This window comes from Capra hircus, chromosome 15 (assembly GCF_001704415.2).
Source record: "Capra hircus breed San Clemente chromosome 15, ASM170441v1, whole genome shotgun sequence".
Taxonomy (NCBI): domain Eukaryota; kingdom Metazoa; phylum Chordata; class Mammalia; order Artiodactyla; family Bovidae; genus Capra; species Capra hircus.
Window position 1 is genome coordinate 47,157,310 of NC_030822.1, and position 20,394 is coordinate 47,177,703.

The window sequence follows — 20,394 nt, forward strand, 5'->3', positions numbered from 1 at the left end:
CTCTTTTTGCTTCTGTAACAGACTATGCTCTTGGTCCCCTCTCCGCACTCTGAACATTCTTTCTTGGTCTCCCTTGTGGAGTTTCTTTACCTTCCTTTCCTCAGCAGGCCCCCTTGACTCAATCCTGAAGGGTTTGTGTGCCTGATTGCTAGTTAGACTTGCAGTTTATGATTGCAAATGCATTTATAACAAGAGAAAGTAAACCACTAACTATTTTGTTTCTTAAATTTTGAAGCATGTATATATTCATCTATGAAAAAAGTAATCAAAGGAGACAACCTAAAAAAGATGAATTCTAATAAGTTTTTAATATATGGAATGACTAAAGCTTAAAGAAGCTATGTTACTTTAAAAAGCTGATCAAAATATAATTAACATGCCATAAAATTTTCCCCTTTAAAGTGTACAATGCCGTGGTTTTGATATATGTACAGTTATATAACCATCACTACTATCTAATTTTAGAACAATTTTGTTTCCTCTAAAATGAAACCCTGTATCCATTAAGCAATCTCTCCCCCTTTCCTCTCCTCAGCCCCTGGCCAACATTAATCTACTTTCTATGTCTGTGGTTTTGCCTGTTCTGGACATTTCATATGAGTGGAATTATACAAAATTTGGCCTTTTTTGCCTGGCCTCTTAGCATAGTGGTTTCAGTGTTCAGCATATTGTAGCATGTATTGGTATATTCCATTATATGGCTATTCCATATTTTATCAATTTATCAGTTGATGGACATTTGGGTTATTTCTACTTTTTTGGCTAGTGTGAAAAATGCTCCTGTGAACATTCATAGTTAAGACTTTATGTGAACATATGTTTCTATTCTTTAGGTATATATCTAGGAATGGATTTGCAGGATCATATGGTAACTCAGTGTTTAACTTTTTGAGGAATTGTCAAATTGTTTTCCAAAGTGGCTGTACCATTTTACAATTTAAGTTACTTTTTGAGTTTCTTGTTTTTGCTTTAATTATGGCTTTTAGATGCCTTAATTTAGAGTTACAAACTGAATTTCTTCTGAAAGAAATGTTGTTTGTCATATCAAATTTATCTCAATTAGTCAAAGCATTTATCACTATGTTATCATAGCCCTATTTTAGATATATTGTATCTTATCTAAAAGTGAAATGGAATAGATAATATTAATTTATCATTTTTGTTAACAGAGTGGGAGGCTAAGCAAAGAACTGGATTTAGTAAGTCACCACGTGAGGACAAAACTTGATGAACTGAAAAGGCAAGAAGTGGCAAGGTTAAGAATGCTGATTAAAGCTAAATTAGATTCTTTTCAAGGTAAGTGCTAAAGAAAAGGTCAGAAAATTCCAATATTTGGTTTTGAGGTCAGTTTAGAGACCATGTTCCTTTAGTCAAAATTTAATGTTAGAATTGATTTGGCTTCTCTTAATTTTTAAAATGTCATTCAAAAATCAAAATGATTGCCCTTAAAAAATTATATCAAAAAAGAAAGAATGAAAAATAATGAATTAAACCATTACTTTAAAGAGGAAAAATAACATCAAAGAAGACCAAAAGAAAGAAGGGGAGAGAAACTAATTAGAACAATTTCCATAGATGAAATAGAAAAATTGTCAGAGCTAGCTCCACAAAAACACCAGGTTCAGACAATACCAAAGGCAATTCCACTAAACCATTAGAGGGCAGATTGTCAGTGCTATTTAAAGTATTCCAGAGCATAGAGGAAGAAGGAAACTTCCACACTCTTATCATGTATTGATGCCAAAACCAAAATTATTAGACATTAAAAGAATACTTTGTCATAGCAAGTGGATTTATTTTAGGAATGCAAGATTAACTTTTTAGAGAATCTAATATTATAAATTATTATATGTGTAGATACAGGAAGAAAAAAATTTTTGGTGACAAAAGAACTTGCAAAGTCAAAGGACAAATAATTAATTGGAATAAATCTTTCAAGTTTGTATTTTTTAAAAAATTATATTTATCAATTTATGCATTTCTTTGGCTGTGCCTGGTCTCAGCTGTGGCATGGGATATCTTTGAATTTCATTGCGGCACGTGGGATCTAGTTCCCTGACCAAGGATCGAGCTTGGGCTCCCTTCCTTGAAAGTGTGGACTCTAAAACACTGGACACTAGGGAATTCTCCTCAATTTTTTTTAAAAAATTAAGATAATTATTTTTGGTAGAATATAAGGTTCATAGCAAGATTGAGGGGAAGGTACGGATATTTCCCATATACCCCCGTCCCCAAATGTTCACAGCCTACCCCAATACCAACGTCTCCCAACAACTGATGAACCTACAGTGACACATCATGATAGCTCCAGATCCATAGTTTATACTTCACTCTTGGTGTTGTACAGTTTATGGGTCCAGGTAAATTTATAATGACATGTATCTACCATCATAGTATCATACAGAGTAGTTTCACTGCCCTAAAACTCCTCTGGCTCTGCCTATTTATCCTCCCATATTCTAATTTTAGACTATGAGGAGATTACACAGCTAAGAAGCAGAGTTTTTGAAATGTGAAGCTATCTCAAAGAAAGTTCATACGATCACCTCCATATATTCAGAAAAGGCATTTGACAAGAATTAACACATCTAATTAATTTTTTTAAAGCCATAAAATAGTAATCAATAGATACTTCTGTAACATGATCACATATGTCCAGCTCAGCTACACATACTTATTGGAGAAACACAAATATGTATTTTAACTAAAATCAGAAACAAAACAATGCTCGCTGTGTCACCACTACTAATTAATATTGTATTGGAGGTACTAATCAAAGCAATTATACAAATGAAAAAATTGAAGGTAAATAGAAAGTAGGCAATAAAATCATCTCTATTTGCAGATAATAGGCACTTAGAAAACTCAATAACTGTCTGAAAAACTTAGTATATACAACAGGAAAATTCAGCAAGGTAAACAATATACAGAGGGCTTCCCAGGTGGTGCTAGTTGTAAAGAACCCTCCTGCCAATACAGGAGATGTAAGAGACACGAATTTAATCCCTGTGTAGGGAAGATACCCTGGAGGAGGAAATGGCAACCCACTCCAATATTCTTGCCTGCAGAATCCCATGAACAGAGGTGGTCTATGGTCCATAGGGTCTCAAAGAGTTGCATCCGACTGAAACAACTTAGCATGCACACAAGCAATATATAGAAGTCAATGTTTTTTCGTATGTGCAAACAACCGCCAGTTAGGAGATGGAATGGAAGAGAAGACTATTCACAATACCAACAAAAACAAAATACCCAAAATAAACCTATTAAGAGATGTGAAAGACTTAGAGATAAAAACTTGAAAATGCTTCTGAAAGACACAAAAGTAGACTTGAAAAAACGAGGAAGACATAGCATTTTTCTGACACAAAACTCAGCATTATAAACATGTCAATTCTTCCTAGGTTAATTTATAAATTTAACATGATCCAAATAAAAAAGGTGTACGTTTTTCCCCTGGTACTGGCCAAGTTAATTTTAAAATTCATATGAAAAGGGGAAACAAGCAAGAAAAGCAATATGCCTCTTAGGAAGAACAAAGAAGAAGGACTTGATATATTAGATATCAAAACATATCATTGAACATCAGACATTAGAACTCTATGATTTTGTCATGTAAGTAGAAGGACCAGTGAAACAAAATAAAAATTCCGGAAATAAAATTAAATGCATATGGAATTTAGTTTGTATTAAAGGTGGTATCTCATTAATGAGATAAGTGGTCTTAATAGAGTTGGATACGCATTTGGAAAAAGGTATAGTTGGATTTATATCTCATATATATCAGGATAAGTGCTTATGTAAACCAAAGATTTAAGTGTAGGAAATAAAACCATAAAAGCAAAGTTGACAACATAAGTGAATTCCTTTACTGTCTTGGAATGGCCTTTCTAATTATGAATCAAAACCCAGGGGCCAGATTTGGCAAGTGGGATACACTTCAAGCTGGATTCTGTATAATATGCCTGTATAGGATGGTTATTGGGGTGGTTCATTGTCATCAGTAAATATCTGAATATTTACTAAGGACAGAGTATCAGTTTTTAAACTCCAGTTGCATAAAAATCACCTGGGGAGCTAGTTTAAAAATACAAATTACTGAATCTTACCTCTATATATGCTGATTCTGGGAATAAGTAATATGCATTTTAAACATGTACCTCTGGTCAATGGATCATATTGGAGAAATTGTGTAGAGCAGTGGTTCCCAAACTTTTTGGTACCAAGGACCAGTTTCGTGGAAGACAATTTTTCCATAGACTGGTGGTGGTGGGGATACCATATTTCTATTATTATTACATTGCCTCCACCTCAGATCCCTAGAGAAATGCCTCCACTCCAGTATTCTGGCCTGGAGAATTCCATGGGCTGTATAGTCCATGGGGTTGTAAAGAGTTGGACGGGACTGAGCGGCTTTCATTCATTCGTTCATTCCACCTCAGATCATCAGGCATTATGTCCTGGAGGTTGGGGACCCCTTGTGGCTCAGATGGTAAAGCATCTTCCTACAATGTGGGAGACTGGGTTCGATGCCTGGGTCAGGAAGATCCTCTGGGGAAGGAAATGGCAACCCACTCCAATACTCTTGCCTGGAAAATCCCGTGGATGGAGAAGCCTGGTAGGCTACAGTCCATGGGGTCGCAAAGAGTCAGACATGACTGAGCGACTTCACTTCACTTCTTCACTTCACTTCAGTGTAGAGGGTAAACTCTCTGCTGGTGAATAGACTAAGAAAACAAGTACCGAATACTCACTATCCTGAATCATTATCCTAAGGACATCAGTGAGAGATAAATTAACTCATACCATCCTGCTTCATGTAGTCAGACACATGAGGCAGTTCTGTCCTTGAAGCCAGGCCTAAGGTGGTTTGAGATTTCTTTGCATTTAGACAACTTCCATCTCCTTAATCTTGGCAATGTTTTCTTTATTCCAAAACAGGGGCTAGATTTCATTATCTAAAGTAAACTGTCTTACATCCTTCGAAAAGTTATACATATTTTCTCCTTGATTCACAATTTATGAGTTAAAATTTCTGATAATTTGAAGAAGGGCTTAATTTGAAAGTGAAAGTCGCTCAGTTGTTTCTGACTGTTTGTGACCCATGGACTATACTGGCCATGGAGTTCTCCAGGCCAGAATACTTGAGTGGGTAGCCTTTCCCTTCTCCAGGGGATCTTCCCAATCCAGGGATCGAACCCAAGTCTCCTGCATTGCAGGTGGGTTCTTTACCAGCTGAGCCATAGGGATTGGGGAGGTGTAATTTTTAAGGTAGGCGATAGATTCATATGGCTTAAAACAAGAGTATGAGAAAGTTCCTGGATAGTTTTGTACATTATTAGTTTCCACTGCCCCCTAATACCATCCTTCCTGAGTGTCTTTACTCATACATAAGCAAATACAAATAAAAGTTCACATTTTTCCTCTCTTTTTATGCAAAAGATATATGCAATATACATTTTGTGCCATGGATTTTTCCTTTAATAATTTTGGAGATCTCTCTGTATTAATATGCAGAGACCATCTTTTTTTTCTTTTTTTTTTAGCAGTTGCATATACTTCCATTATATAGATATATCATAATTTATTTACCAGAATCCTGTTGATGGATATCTGGGACATGGGGAGAGGGGAGGAGAGGGTGAGGTGTATGGAAAGTGTAACATGGAAACTTACACTACCATAAGTAAAATAGATAGCCAACGGGAATTTGCTGTATGGCTCAGGAAAGTCAAACAGGGCTCTGTATCAACCTAGAGAGGTGGGATGGGAAGGGAGATGGGAGGGAGGTTCAAAAGGGAGGGGATATATGTATACCTATGTCTGATTCATGTTGAAGTTTGACAGAAAACAACAAAATTCTATAAAGCAATTATCCTTCAATAAAAAATAAATTAAAAAGAAGAAAAAAGTTTTTATTGTAAGTTACACTGAGAGTCAACTAGTCTTTCTTGAAATAACATTAAAATACACACATTAAATTATATTCCATTCCAGATTCAAGGATATTATCTTTGCCTAGAATAACAATGTATACAATATTCTTTAAAAAAAATTAACCTTTAATCTAAAATGTTGAATTTTCTTATAAAATATGAATTTTTATTCTTATGTATCTTCATATTAATTTATGATTCTAGCTTCTAGTAACTTATTGTTTACAGTTTTCTCATTTTCTTTCAGATACAGGTATAGACCACCATGCTCTTCTAAAACAATTTGATCATCTAAACCACCTGAATCCTAACAAGTTTGAATCTACAGATTTAGATATGCTAATCAAAGCGGTGAGAATAATTGTCAAAATGTATTATTTTTATTGTACCTTTGAGATTTTGTAATTTGACAAATTCCATGAAATGGTAGTATAACTTTTGTATACTCTCTAGAATATCTTTAAAGGGAGAGAGTGTAACTCTTATTAGGACAGATAATAATGTGGACATATAGATCTGTAATCCCTTGCCAACAATTCCAAAATCCAACATACTATAAAAATGGAAACCTGGCTTGAATTCTAGTAAGGCTATTTATATTTTTTTTCCTAGCTTACTTAATATGAGTACTCCTAGATTTTGATAAGGAAGTGCTAATCTATTTATACTCTTCATGGGTGTTACAAAATATTGCATATATGCCATATATCTTTTCTAAAATCCTGAAGATTTTGAAACACATCTGGCCTCAGGAATTTTAGATAGCAGTTCATAGACCCCCGGTGTTGTACTGTATGGAGTTAGCAGACTAGATGTTCTAGTCTGGGTATTCTTGCGTTTAGTTAAGTTGTTAGAAACGATTCTAGTTCTCTGCATGGTACAGATTTGATACAGTCTCTTCCTTTTTCTTCTTTTTAAAGTAAGTGTATATATTACTTGCTTATGCAGAACTTCCTGAGGTTGAAACTAGCTTTGAACTTCTAGCTTCTTTGAATGCCTACACCTCTGATAGTGTTGATTGGTTTAGTTGCTAAGTCATGTCCAACTCCTTTTTGAGCCTATGGACTGTAGCCCTCCAGGCTCCTCTGTCCATGGGATTTCCCAGGCAAGAATACTGGAGTGGGTTGACGTTTTCTTCTCCAGGGGATCTTCCCGACCCAGAGTATGAACCTGCGTCTCTTACATCGGCAGACAGATTCTTTACCACTGAACCGCCTGGGAAGCCCATCTCTGACAATAATAATGACTAAATTAGAAGGGTAGAATTTAAAACAAAAGTTGAGTATGTTTTAGCCCTCCTATACTACCTTCTGTTAGACAGTATGCTATATGGAAGAAGCTTTTATTTATATTTTTAAGCACATCTTCTTATTTAATTTAAATATTGCTTTATAGGCTACAAGTGATCTGGAACACTATGATAAGGCTCGACATGAAGAATTTAAAAAGTATGAAATGATGAAGGAACATGAAAGGAGAGAATATTTAAAAACACTGAGTGAAGAAAAGAGAAAAGAAGAAGAATCTAAATTTGCAGAAATGAAGAAAAAGCATGAAAATCATCCTAAAGTTAATCATCCAGTAAGGACTGTGAATTTACCTATGGCTGATTCATGTTGATGTATGGCAAAAACCAACACAATTTTGTAAAGCAATTATCCTTCAATTAAGAATAAATTAATTAGTTAAAACAAAACAAAATATATATAAAATCACAATTAAATGAAGATACTTCTTTGTGCCAGATAGAATTTTATCATGTTATTAGTTCTTAAAATCTTGAGTTAATTTTTTATAGTTTTTCAGTTTTGCATCTGAGTCTCTATATGGATTACAGTTTGTCTTATGTGTGTGTGTTTTTTTTAATTGATTCACAGGGAAGCAAAGACCAACTTAAAGAAGTGTGGGAAGAGGCTGATGGATTGGATCCTAATGACTTCGACCCCAAGACATTTTTCAAATTACATGGTAACAGAGTTGATACAAATATTAATATTTATAGCTTCTGTCTGAAAAATAATAGATGCTTTAGTCTTAATTGATTTCTGCTACACTTTTCTAATTGAGTCCTATTGGTAGTAAATATTTAGAGTTTTTCTCAAGGGTAGTATAATAGTCTTTATTACTGGTCTGCAGTATAAAATATTTTAGTTCAGTAGCTGTCTTTATACTTGCTTTTATTTTTGAATCATCATATGACTTACTGCAAGTTTCTCTGTAAAGTGAAGGTATTTCTGTGACTAGCTAGGTGGCATCTAACAGACATTAGGCTGTAATATTAAAATATAGTCTTAAAGTACATTGCTTTATATTTTGGCAAAAATTGGTTAACATATATTTTTCTCAATAACTATGGTGAATTATGAGTAAGTAGTGAATTGTTATCAGTTGGACTGATCGGAGGCTTCACAAAAAGAAAGAAACCTTTTTCTGTAGCATGTTGATGCTTTATCGAAGTAATAGTTTTGCAAACCACTTGTAATTAGTTGTACTTTAACTGTCTATTTTCTAAGGCATTAAAATCAGTTTTTGCATTTGTAACTTTTAAACTTTAGATGTCAATAGTGATGGCTTCCTAGATGAACAAGAATTAGAAGCCCTATTTACTAAAGAGGTAAATGAGTTCATTAAGTATTCAGTGGCTTTGCTCTCTCTTTTTTCCTTCTATTACCTTCCTTTCTTTTATGTTGGTTTTAAAATTTTCTTTTTAGTTGGAGAAAGTATATGACCCCAAAAATGAAGAGGATGATATGGTAGAAATGGAGGAAGAAAGGCTTAGAATGAGGGAACATGTAATGAATGAGGTATGTTTGAAATGTTTACCTGTTACTTCTGCGGATTATTCAAGTTCTTGCAATAAATCTTACTGTTAAATGGAAAACAAATATACAGAATAGATATATAATTGTACTTTGCATTATTGATTCATAATTGTCAGTAGATTCCCTTAGTGTAAATAAAATTATTTTGTAACTACTTTAAAATGTTTAAAGATTAAGATGCTCTGCATATAAAAGAATGCTGTAAAACATTCTTTAGAAGTAAAAAATTAATTTTTGCTAAGAAATTAAAAACTCAATGCCTTAATGGTTTATAACAACAAATATTTATTTCTTGTTCATGTTATTAAGCTAAAAACTCTGAAAGAGCCATCATAGACAGGATAACTTAAGCCCACGGTTTTTGTTTTTGTCTGTACTACACAGCTCGTGTGATTAGCTTGTGGGATCTTAGTTCCCTGACCATGGCTTGAACCCAGACCCTTAGCAGTGAAAGTGTGGAGTCCTAACTGCTAGACCACCAGGGAATTCCCCAAGCCCACTGCATTGCTTCAGTGATTTTCACCTGATATTTGAGCTTTTCATGGTAAACTAGGATTTCTGTTGAGTGCTGGCATCTTACATAACAAATGAATTTCTTTGGCCATCATAGAGTTCAATTTTGTAACTGAATTTGCCATAGTCTATAAGAGCCACTGAAAAGGATTTAGAAAGGTTGTCAACTTCATCTTTGATTTAGCTAGTTGTTTGTTTTTAGGAAAAAAATGCTGTGAGTATTTAACTTAAACTCCTTTATTCTTGCCTAAAAAAGTCCTCTTGCTGGAAAGATTGTTGCCCAAGCCCTTAGCTTCAAAAGGAAAAAAGAGGAAGGAAAATAATATTAGTCTAATCAGTCATATCTGCAGACTCAAACTTGGTGATCTTTGGGGATTTCAGGTATTTTCAAATTTGAATTATAAGGAAGAGAAAGTTATCTATTTTCTGATTCTAGTATGGTATTGAGTGTTGCTTTGTTTTTTTTCCCTCAGTTTCTATGGATGTTAGGCTAATGCTAATTGCTGTATGTTTATATAGCAGCATCTATTAGAAGAATTTCTAGTGTCTAAATAATGAGAAAGAGTTATTTTACTTTACATATACATTTTCCTTTAATCAGGTTGATACTAACAAAGACCGATTGGTGACGCTAGAGGAATTTTTAAAAGCTACAGAAAAAAAGGAATTCTTAGAGCCAGATAGCTGGGAGGTAAGACAACCTACTTGAAATGGGATGTTAGGTTCAAGAAATTTATATCAGTTTATTCCCTTTTAACTTTTATTTGCCATTATGTTTGCATGGATAGTTTTACCATCTTGGCTTTTCACATAAAATGTCACTGTAAAATAATGAACTTGATTTCTTGAAAAGCTGTGGCAGCTGATCTCTACTAGTAATCACATTGCATGTAATTAGAAGTCTTTTTAAAATTGTACTTAAGTGTAAAATAATGTTCATTCTTGAAAATTAAAAATATGGATACATTTGAAGAGTGAAGTGGAAGTTACATGTAATTGTACCATCCAGAAGTAGACACAAATTATGCATTGTGTTATGCAAGTTTGGAAATCCTTTGTGTATTTAGTATTATGCATATATATAGCATACAGTGTATAAATAGTGTCTGTCCCATTTTTAGTTTACATATATATAAAAATTCATATCTATATATGTTTTAAATGGCTTTATACTATATAAATGACTTTGTGAAATTCTATGTTGTAAAATTTAGTGATAGTTCATGAAAAATTTCCAAAGCCATGTCTCAAAATCATCATTTAAAAAATGACAACTTAGTATGCAGTTGTGTGATAGCATAATTTTTATAGCCATTCTTCCAGGTTTAGACTATTTTTTTTTTTTGCTGTGATAAATAAAATTGTGATAACTATCCATTTGTTCATGCATTTTGGGGCATCTGTGATGATTTCCCTAAGATTAATTCTTAGGAATAGAACTTTTCTCAAGTTTTATGAGAAGGTTTTAGTTTCTAAACATAGCTGCCAATTTGCTCCCCACCAAAGGTATTTGAATTTATATCATAGTTTACTGTGTATAAGTGAGTATTCAGGGTTGATTTCTCTTAAGATTGACTAGTTTGATCTCCTTGCTGTCCAAGGGATTCTCAGGAGTCTCCTCCAGCACCACAGTTCAAAGGTATCAATTCTTTGGTGCTCCACCTTCTTTACGGTCCAGCTCTCACAGCCGTATGTGACCACCGGGAAGACCATAGCCTTGACTATACAGACCTTTGTCAGAGGAGTAATCTCTCTCCTTTTCAACACACTATCTAGGTTTGTTATAACCTTCCTGCCAAGAAGCAAACGTCTTCAATTTCATGGCTGCATTCACTATCTGCAGTGATTTTAGAGCCCAAGAGGAGGAAATCTGTCACTATCTCCCTCTTTTTCTCCCTCTATTTGCATGAAGTAACTGATATTTTTTAAAAGTACGGACCAGTTATTATGTGGAATGACCCTCAGTCTGAATTTGTCTGCTGTTTCTTTATGATTCCTACTTTTGGTAGGAATATCACTGAAGTGATGTTAAGTGCATCATATCAAGAAGCATATGCTGCTGATTATTTCTATAACTGGCTAGGTTAACTTTGATTATTTGGTTAAGGTGGTGTCATCCAAGTTTACCAATGTAAAATTACTATTTTACCTTTGGTAATATGAAAAGTAACTTGTCTAATCCACTGCCAGAATCCTTAAAAGAGAATCATTCAACATCATTTCAAAAGTATTGGTAAGCACTGTTTTAATAACTTTGGAGGTACTTAACGGTTTTCTGAGGGTTAGACATTTAGGTTATTTCTAGTCTTTTATTGTTACTTAAAAAGATAGTGCTGCTATTAACACATTTTTTATAAAGTTTTTCTGTGTTCAGGTTTATTTTATAAAATAGATCCTCAATGTAGTATTACCAGGACCAAGGGAATATTTGTTAGGTTTTTGATGGGAATAATATTTACTTATTTCTTCAATCATAGGATTTACAAAAAGTTTCAGAATTGCTAATCAATATCTCTGAAAAACCAGACTTTAATATTTGTTTACATTTTTTGTCATTGTTTTAGCCTAAGCGCATATAGTCCAAATACTGTGATCACAAGTTTCTTGGATTAGTTCTTTTTTTCCCCTCCCCATTCTGTGAAGTATTTTGTTCACTTTAAAGTGTTATTTATTTGTTTCTATTTGTATTCAATATGGAGAAGTTTTCTGTCTTTATGGATTTTATTTATTTATTGAACATGTGAAACATTGACATATTACCAGCAATCACATCTGTGCAAAAAAGATTTATTCAAAGAAGCATGATTTTCTTTCTCACATTTTCTTTGTCCTTACCACCCAGTTCTCTGTTTATTCTGTAGGTGACCAATCTCATTCAGTTCAGTTCAGTTGCTCAGTCCTATCCGACTCTTTGCAGCCCCATGGACTGCAGCATGCCAGGCTTCCCTGTTCATCACCAATTTCTGGAGCTTCCTCAAACTCATGTCCATCGAGTTGGTGATGCCATCCAACGATCCTGTCCCCTGTTGTCCCCTTCTCCTCCTGCCTTCGATCTTTCCCAGCATCAGAGTCTTTTCCACTGAGTCAGTTCTTCGCATCAGATGGCCAAAGTATTGGAGTTTCAACTTCAGCATCAGTCCTTCCAGTGAACGTTCAGGACCGATTTTCTTTAGGATTGACTGGTTGGATCTCCTTGCAGTCCAAGGGACTCTCAGGAGTCTTCTCTAACACCACAGTTCAAAAGCATCAATTCTTCAGCCCTCAGCTTTCTTTATAGTCCAACTCTCACATCCATACATGACTACTGGAAAAACCATAGCCTTGACTAGACGGACCTTTATTGGCAAAGTAATGTCTCTGTTTTTAATATGCTGTCTAGGTTGATCATAACTTTCCTTCCAAGGAGTAAGCGTCGTTTAATTTCATGGCTGCAGTCACCATTTGCAGTTATTTTGGAGCGCCCCCCCCCACCAAAATAAAGTTAACCACTGTTTCCACTGTTTACCCATCTATTTGCCATGAAGTGATAGGACTGGATGCCATGATCTTAGTTTTCTGAATGTTGAGCTTTAAGCCAACTTTCTCACTCTCCTCTTTCACTTTCACCAAGAGGCTCTTTAGTTCTTTACTTTCTGCCATAAAGCTGGTGTCATCTGCAAATCTGAGGTTATTGATATTTCTCCTGTCAGTCTTGATTCCAGCTTGTGCTTCATCCAGCCTGGTATTTCACATAATGTACTCTACATATAAGTTAAATAAGCAGGGTGAAAATATACAGCCTTTATGTAATCCTTTCCCAATTTGAAACCCATCTGTTGTTCCCTGTCCAGTTCTAACTGTTGCTTCTTGACCTGCATACAGATTTCTCAGGAGGCAGGTAAGTTGGTCTGTTATTTCCATCTCTTTCAGAATTTTCCACAGTTTATTGTGATCCACACAGTCAAAGGCTTTAGCATGATCAATAAAGCAGAAATAGATGTTTTTCTGGAACTCTCTTGCTTTTTCAATGATCCTGTGGATGTTGGCAATTTGATCTCTGGTTCCTCTGCCTTTTCTAAATCCAACTTGAACATCTGGAAGTTCACAGTCCACATACTGTTGAAGCTTCACTTGGAGAATTTTGAGCATTACTTTGCTAGCCTGTGAGATGAGTGCAATTGTGTGATAATTTGAACATTCTTTGGGATTGCCTTTCTTTGGGATTGGAATGAAAACTGACCTTTTCCAGTCCTGTGGACACTGCTGAGTTTTCCAAATTTGCTGACATATTGAGTGCGGCTCTTTAACAGCATCCTCTTTTAGGATTTGAAATAGCTCAATTGGAATTCCATCACCTCCACTAGCTTTGTTTGTAGTGATGCTTCTTAAGGCCCACTTGACTTCGCATTTCAGGATGCCTGGCTCTAGGTGAGTGATCACACCATTTTGTTTATCTGGGTTATGAAGATCTTTTTTGTATAGTTGTTTTGTGTATTGTTGCCACCTCGTCTTAATATCTTCTCCTTATGTTAGGTCCATACCATTTCTGTCCTTTATTGTGCCCATCTTTGCATGAAGTGTTCCCTTGGTATCTCTAATTTTCTTGAAGAGATCTCTAGTCTTTCCCATTCTATTGTTTTCGTCTATTTCTTTGCACTGATCACTGAGGAATGCTTTCTTACCTCTCCTTGCTGTTCTTTGGAACTCTGCATTCCAATGGGTATATCTTTCCTTTTCTCCTTTGCCTTTAGGTTCTCTTCTTTTCTCAGCTATTTGTAAGGCCTCCTCAGACAACCATTTTGCCTTTTTACATTTCTTTTTTTGGAGATGGTCTTGATCCCTGCCTCCTGTACAATGTCACAAACCTCTGCCCATAGTTTTTCAGGCAATCTAATCCCTTGAATCTATTTGCCACTTCCACTGTATAATCATAAGGGATTTGCTTTAGGTCATACCTGAATGGTCTAGTGGTTTCCCTACTTTCTTCAATTTCAGTCTGAATTTGGCAATAAGGAGTTCATGATCTGAGCCACAGTCAGCTCCCTGTCTTGTTTTTGCTGACTGTATAGAACTTCTCCATCTTTGGCTTTGAGGAATATAATCAATCTGATTTTGGTATTGATCATCTGGTGATGTCCATGTGTAGAGTCTTCTCTTATACTGTTGGATGAGGGTATTTGCTATGACCAGTGCATTCTCTTGGCAAAACTGTGTTAGCTTTTGCCCTGCTTCATTTTGTACTCCAAGGCCAAATATTCCTATTACTCCAGGTATCTCTTGACTTCCTACTTATGCATTCCAGTCTCCTGTGATGAGAAGGACATCTTTTCTGGGTGTTAGTTCTAGAAGGTCTTGTAGGTCTTCATAGAATCATTCAACTTCAGCTTCTTCAGCATTACTGCTTGGGGGATAGACTTAGATTACTGTGATATTGAATGGTTTGCCTTGGAAACGAACAGAGATCATTCTTGTCATTTTTGAGATTGCACCCAAGTACTGCATTTCAAACTCTTTTGTTGACAATGAGGATACTCCGTTTCTTCTAAAGGATTCTTGCCCACAGTAGTAGATATAATGGTCATCTGAATTAAATTTGTCCATTCCAGTCCATTTTAGTTCATTGATTCCTAAAATGTCGATGTCTCCTTTGGCCATCTCCTGTTTGACCACTTCCAATTTACCTTGATTCATGGACCAATAACCAGTCTCAGTAGTTTCTGGAGTTTTCCTTCCTGTCATACTTTTTGCCCAGATAAAATATAAGTATATATTTTCTTTTTCCCCTTCTTTCTTACCCCAAAGATACAATACTATAGATATTCTTTTGTACTTTATTAATGACAGAATTTGAAACTGAATCAGAGCTTTTTGTTTTATTTCTAAGGTTATTCTTTTCTCATTTTTTTTGTCTTTTAGACATTGGACCAGCAACAGTTCTTCACAGAGGAAGAACTGAAGGAATATGAAAATCTTATCTCCGTACAAGAAAGTAAACTTAAGGAAAAGGCAGATGAGCTTCAGAAACAAAAAGAAGACCTACAACGTCAGCATGAACAACTTGAGGCTCAGAAGCTGGAATACCATCAGGTGGTATTTTGTAAAAGGCTTGTGGCATTAAAAAGGATTCTAGGGTCTTTGCTACATACCTCTGTTTTTGTGCTATAATATTTAAATTAGGTGTTATATTTTAAATTTTATTATTTTTTAAATGGCATTGTTGACTGCCCTAAATTTTATTATTTTTTTAATATAAATTTATTTATTTTAATTGGAGGCTAATTACTTTACAATATTGTATTGGTTTTGCCATACAGCAACACAAATCTGCCACGGGTGTACAAGTATTCCCCATCCTGAACCGCCCTCCCACCTCCCTCCCCATACCATCCCTCTGGGTCATCCCAGTACACCAGCCCCAAGCATCCTGTCTCCTGCATTGAACGTGGACTGGCGATTCGTTTCATATATGATATTATACATGTTTCAATGCCATTCTCCTAAATCATCCCACCCTCTTCCTCTCCCACAGAGTCCAAAAGACTGTTCTATACATCTGTATCTCTTTTGCTGTCTCACATACAGGGTTATCGTTACCATCTTTCTAAATTCCCTATATATACGTTAGTATACTGTATTGGTGTTTTTCTTTCTGGCTTACTTCACTCTGTATAATAGGCTCCAGTTTCATCCACCTCATTAGAATGGATTCAAATGTATTCTTTTTAATGGCTGAGTAATACTCCACTGTGTATATGTACCACAGCTTTCTTATCCATTCATCTGCTGATGGACATCTAGGTTGCTTCCATGTCCTGGCTATTATAAACAGTGCTGCGATGAACATTGGGGTACACGTGTCTCTTTCAATTCTGGTTTCCTCAGTGTGTATGCCCAGTAGTGGGATTGCTGGGTCATAAGGCAATTTCCAGTTTTTTAAGGAATCTCCACACTGTTCTCCATAGTGGCTGTACTAGTTTGCATTCCCACCAACAGTGTAAGAGGGTTCCCTTTTCTCCACACCCTCTCTAGCATTTATTGCTTGTAGACTTTTAGATAACAGCCATTCTGACTGGCGTGAAATAGTACCTCATTGTGGTTTTGATTTGCATTTCTCTGATAATGAGTGATGTTGAGCATCTTTTCATGTGTTTGTTAGCCATCTGCATGTCTTCTCTGGAGAAATGTCTATTTAGTTCTTTGGCCCATTTTTTGATTGGGTCATTTATTTTTCTGAAATTGAGCTGCAGGAGTTGCAGCTATTAATAATTTGCTATTATTTTCTCCCATTCTGAAGGCTGTCTTTTCACCTTACTTACAGTTTCCTTTTTTGTGCAGAAGCTTTTAATTTTAATTAGGTCCCATTTGTTTATTTTTGCTTTTATTTCCAATATTCTTGGAGGTGGGTCACGGAGGATCCTGCTGTGATTTACGTCGGAGAGTGTTTTGCCTATGTTCTCCTCTAGGAGTTTTATAGTTTCTGGTATTATGTTTAGATCTTTAATCTATTTTGAGTTTGTTTTTGTGTATGGTGTTAGAAAGTGTTCTAGTTTCATTCTTTTACAAGTGGTTGACCAGTTTTCCCAGTACCACTTGTTAAAGAGATTGTCTTTTCTCCATTGTATATTCTTGTCTCCTTTGTCAAAGATAAGGTGTCCATAGGTGTGTGGATTTATCTCTGGGCTTTCTATTTTGTTCCACTGATCTATATTTCTGTCTTTGTGCCAGTACCATACTGTCTTGAAGTCAGGCAGGTTGATTCCTCCAGTTCCATTCTTCTTTCTCAGGATTGCTTTGGCTATTCGAGGTTTTTTGTATTTCCATACAAACAGTGAAATTATTTGTTCTAGTTCTCTGAAAAATACTGTTGGTAGCTTGATAGGGATTGCATTGAATCTATAGATTGCTTTGGGTAGTATACTCATTTTCACTATATTGATTCTTCTGATCCATGAACGTGGTATATTTCTCCATCTATTAGTGTCCTCTCTGATTTCTTTCACCAGTGTTTTATAGTTTTCTATATAACTATAGGTTATATAGGTCTTTCGTTTCTTTAGGTAGATATATTCCTAAGTATTTTATTCTTTTCGTTGCAATGGTGAATGGAATTTTTTCCTTAATTTTTGTTTCTATTTTCTCATTATTAGTGTACAGGAATGCAAGGGATATCTGTGTGTTGATTTTATATCCTGCAACTTTACCATATTCATTGATTAGTAATTTTCTGGTGGAGTCTTCAGGGTTTTCTATGTAGAGGATCATGTCATCTGCAAACAGTGAGAGTTTTATTCTTCTTTTCCAATTTGGATTCCTTTTATTTCTTTTTCTGCTCTGATTGCTGTGGCCAAAACTTTTAAAACTGTTTTGAATAGTGGTGGTGAAAGTGGGCACCTTTGTCTTGTTCCTGACTTTAGGGGAAATGCTTTCAGTTTTTCACTAGTGAGGATAATATTTGCTGTGGGTTTGTCATATATAGCTTTTATTATGTTGAGGTATGTTCCTTCTGTTCCTGCTTTCTGGAGAGTTTTTATCATAAGTGGATGTTGGATTTTGTCAAAGGCTTTCTCTGTATCTATTGAGATGATCATATGGCTTTTATTTTTCAATTTGTTAATGAGGTTTATTACATTGATTGACTTGCAGATATTGAAGAATCTTTGCATCCCTGGGATAAAGCCCACTTGGTCATGGTGTATGATCTTTTTAATGTGTTGTTGGATTCTGATTGCTAGAATTTTGTTAAGGATTTTTGCATCTATGTTCATCAGTGATATTGGCCTATAGTTTTCTTTTTTTGTGGCATCTTTGTCAGGTTTTGGTATTAGGGTGATGGTGGCCTCATAGAATGAGTTTGGAAGTTTACCTTCCTCTGCAATTTTCTGGAAAAGTTTGAGTAGGATAGATGTTAGCTCTTCTCTAAATTTTTTGGTAGAATTCAACTGTGAAGCTATCTGGACCTGGGCTTTTGTTTGCTGAAAGATTTCTGATTACAGTTTCGATTTCTGTGCTTGTGATGGGTCTGTTAAGATTTTCTATTTCTTCCTGGTTCAGTTTTGGAAAGTTGTACTTTTCTAAGAATTTGTCCATTTCTTCCAAGTTGTTCATTTTATTGGCATATAATTGCTGATAGTAGTTGCCCTTAATTTTAGAATGTGAATATCTCATTTTGGAAAACAATTTTTAGTTAGTTTGCTGTCCTTTGGCAAAGGTCATCCATAGCAGAGAAAATAATACTTACTTTTAAGACATTCTTTTTCCATTCACTAGGTTGTACAGCAGATGGAACAAAAAAAATTACAACAGATTTCCCCATCAGCACCTGGTGGAGAATCAAAGATTTAGCCACGTATGTAATTTTGTTTATTTGAGAAAATTTTTAAAAATGGAATAAATAGAAATTTACTTTTGTCACAAATACATATTCAAATCACTAATATCTGTGCTACTTTCTCTTTATGTGTAGAAACAGAGCAATTTGTATTATAGAAAAATGAAAATGCCTCTAAAATCTTTATGTACTAGTACATTTCAAAAGCTATGTAATTTGATAGCCATATACATGGTAAAATGATTTTTTTCAATATTACTCATAATTCTTCCTAATCAATTATTGATATTATCAGAGAACATGTTTTTAGATTGTGATCTGTGGTTAAGCATAGTTAAGAAACAAATACTCAATATGTCTATGTATAAAATAATATTTAGAGTAAAGGAAGATACCTTTAAAATAAGGGCATATATTTTTCTTTTGTACAGACATTTAAAGTTTGAAGTCCACCAGAACTTGGAAGAAAATTGTTGAATCATCATCTGTGTCATCTTTTTGCCTCCCTTCCTTCTCCTCTGCTCAATAAATATTTTAAAGCATATGTGGAATAAAGGAAGATACTTTTTAAACGGGAACATATTTCTTTTAACACAGATATTTAAGGATTGAAGCCTATCAGAACCAGGAAGGAAACAAACTCAATACCTGCTGTCATTTTCATACCTCCCTTCTTTTCCCCTTGTTCTCCTTTAGTTATTTAATTAAGCAGCCTATGCCATAATTTAATGAAATTATTAGTAACTATTTAAGTGAGAAAGTTCCATCCATTGCTTTTAAAATAAATTGCTTTCACTTATTCATAAAGATAGATACTCTTATGGGTGCTTATCATCCCCTCTCTCAATAAAAGTCTCTTTGATATTAATGATTCTTCTCCTGAGAATACCATAGTATTCCCCAGTGTTTGCTAGTAACTTTTTCCTGAAACTTTTAACTTTCAGCAATACTAACTGCTAGAAATTCTTCTAACAAACAGCTTCTCCTACCCCTTAAGGTCATTTTTCATTTACAATATTTTTGCATTATGCTCTATCATTGAAGATCAGGTTTTGCTACATGTAACAGAAAAGCCAAAGAGAATGCTGGTTTAACTAAAAAAGAGTTTTTGCCTTTTACATATAAGAAATCTGTAAGTAGGTAGTGTCCAGGTTCCCATCTTTCTGCTCTGCTCTCCTCATTGCATGGTTTTTATTCTCAAGTTATTTCATTTTCATTGTCCAAAGTGGCTTTTGGAAGCAGTGGGCAAAGGGCAACCAAAGGAAATTTCCCCAGCTGAGTCAGCGTCCTGGATTCAGTTTTCCCAGAGCATTTGAATTTATATCTCGTTGGCCAGAGCTGTGTCACATTGCCATCTAGCTGCTAGGGAAGCTGAGAAATCCAGTGTAAGTGAGACCAGCTAAAAATTAGGATTCTTTAGGTAGGGAAAAATTCCGTTTCAGAAGGGAAAGGGGAATATTTGATGGGCAGCTACAGCTCTGAAAACTTAATCAGCCTTTTGGTGACCTAAATATCTCTGTACATTCTTCTGAAACAGAGAACGCTGACTTCCCCTACCACAAAAGGAAACCACCAAAATCGAATCCATTAATAACTGTAACACAAAGCGTATGATATCTGAGTATAGTCCCCTTCATGAGGATAGAATGTGGTTTCTTACGTTCCCACCACTTGCAAACTAAAAAGCAGCGTGTCTGCCCCCTGAGCCCCATATGCATGATGAAATAGGTACAGGGTAACTGTAGCAAAATCAACCTTTTAGAAAAGAGGAAAACAGGAAACATAGCAGTCATACATCCATGGAAATTAAAAAAAA

The 20,394-nt window shown here is 35.1% G+C and overlaps 1 protein-coding gene across 3 annotated transcripts in view; it reads left to right on the plus strand.

Annotated features, from left to right (window-relative positions):
* NUCB2 (nucleobindin 2) overlaps positions 1–19,150 on the plus strand; it is a 40,850-nt gene extending 21,700 nt beyond the window's left edge. For all 3 annotated transcript variants that reach the window (XM_018059610.1, XM_005689581.3, XM_018059611.1), the window contains 10 exons: positions 1,170–1,296; positions 6,184–6,287; positions 7,332–7,517; positions 7,814–7,904; positions 8,492–8,550; positions 8,648–8,740; positions 9,873–9,962; positions 15,167–15,337; positions 18,518–18,596; positions 19,010–19,150. In XM_018059610.1, coding sequence (XP_017915099.1) covers positions 1,170–1,296; positions 6,184–6,287; positions 7,332–7,517; positions 7,814–7,904; positions 8,492–8,550; positions 8,648–8,740; positions 9,873–9,962; positions 15,167–15,337; positions 18,518–18,592 — 996 coding nt within the window. In that variant the 3' untranslated portion in view covers positions 18,593–18,596; positions 19,010–19,150. The remainder of the gene's footprint in view (positions 1–1,169; positions 1,297–6,183; positions 6,288–7,331; positions 7,518–7,813; positions 7,905–8,491; positions 8,551–8,647; positions 8,741–9,872; positions 9,963–15,166; positions 15,338–18,517; positions 18,597–19,009) is intronic.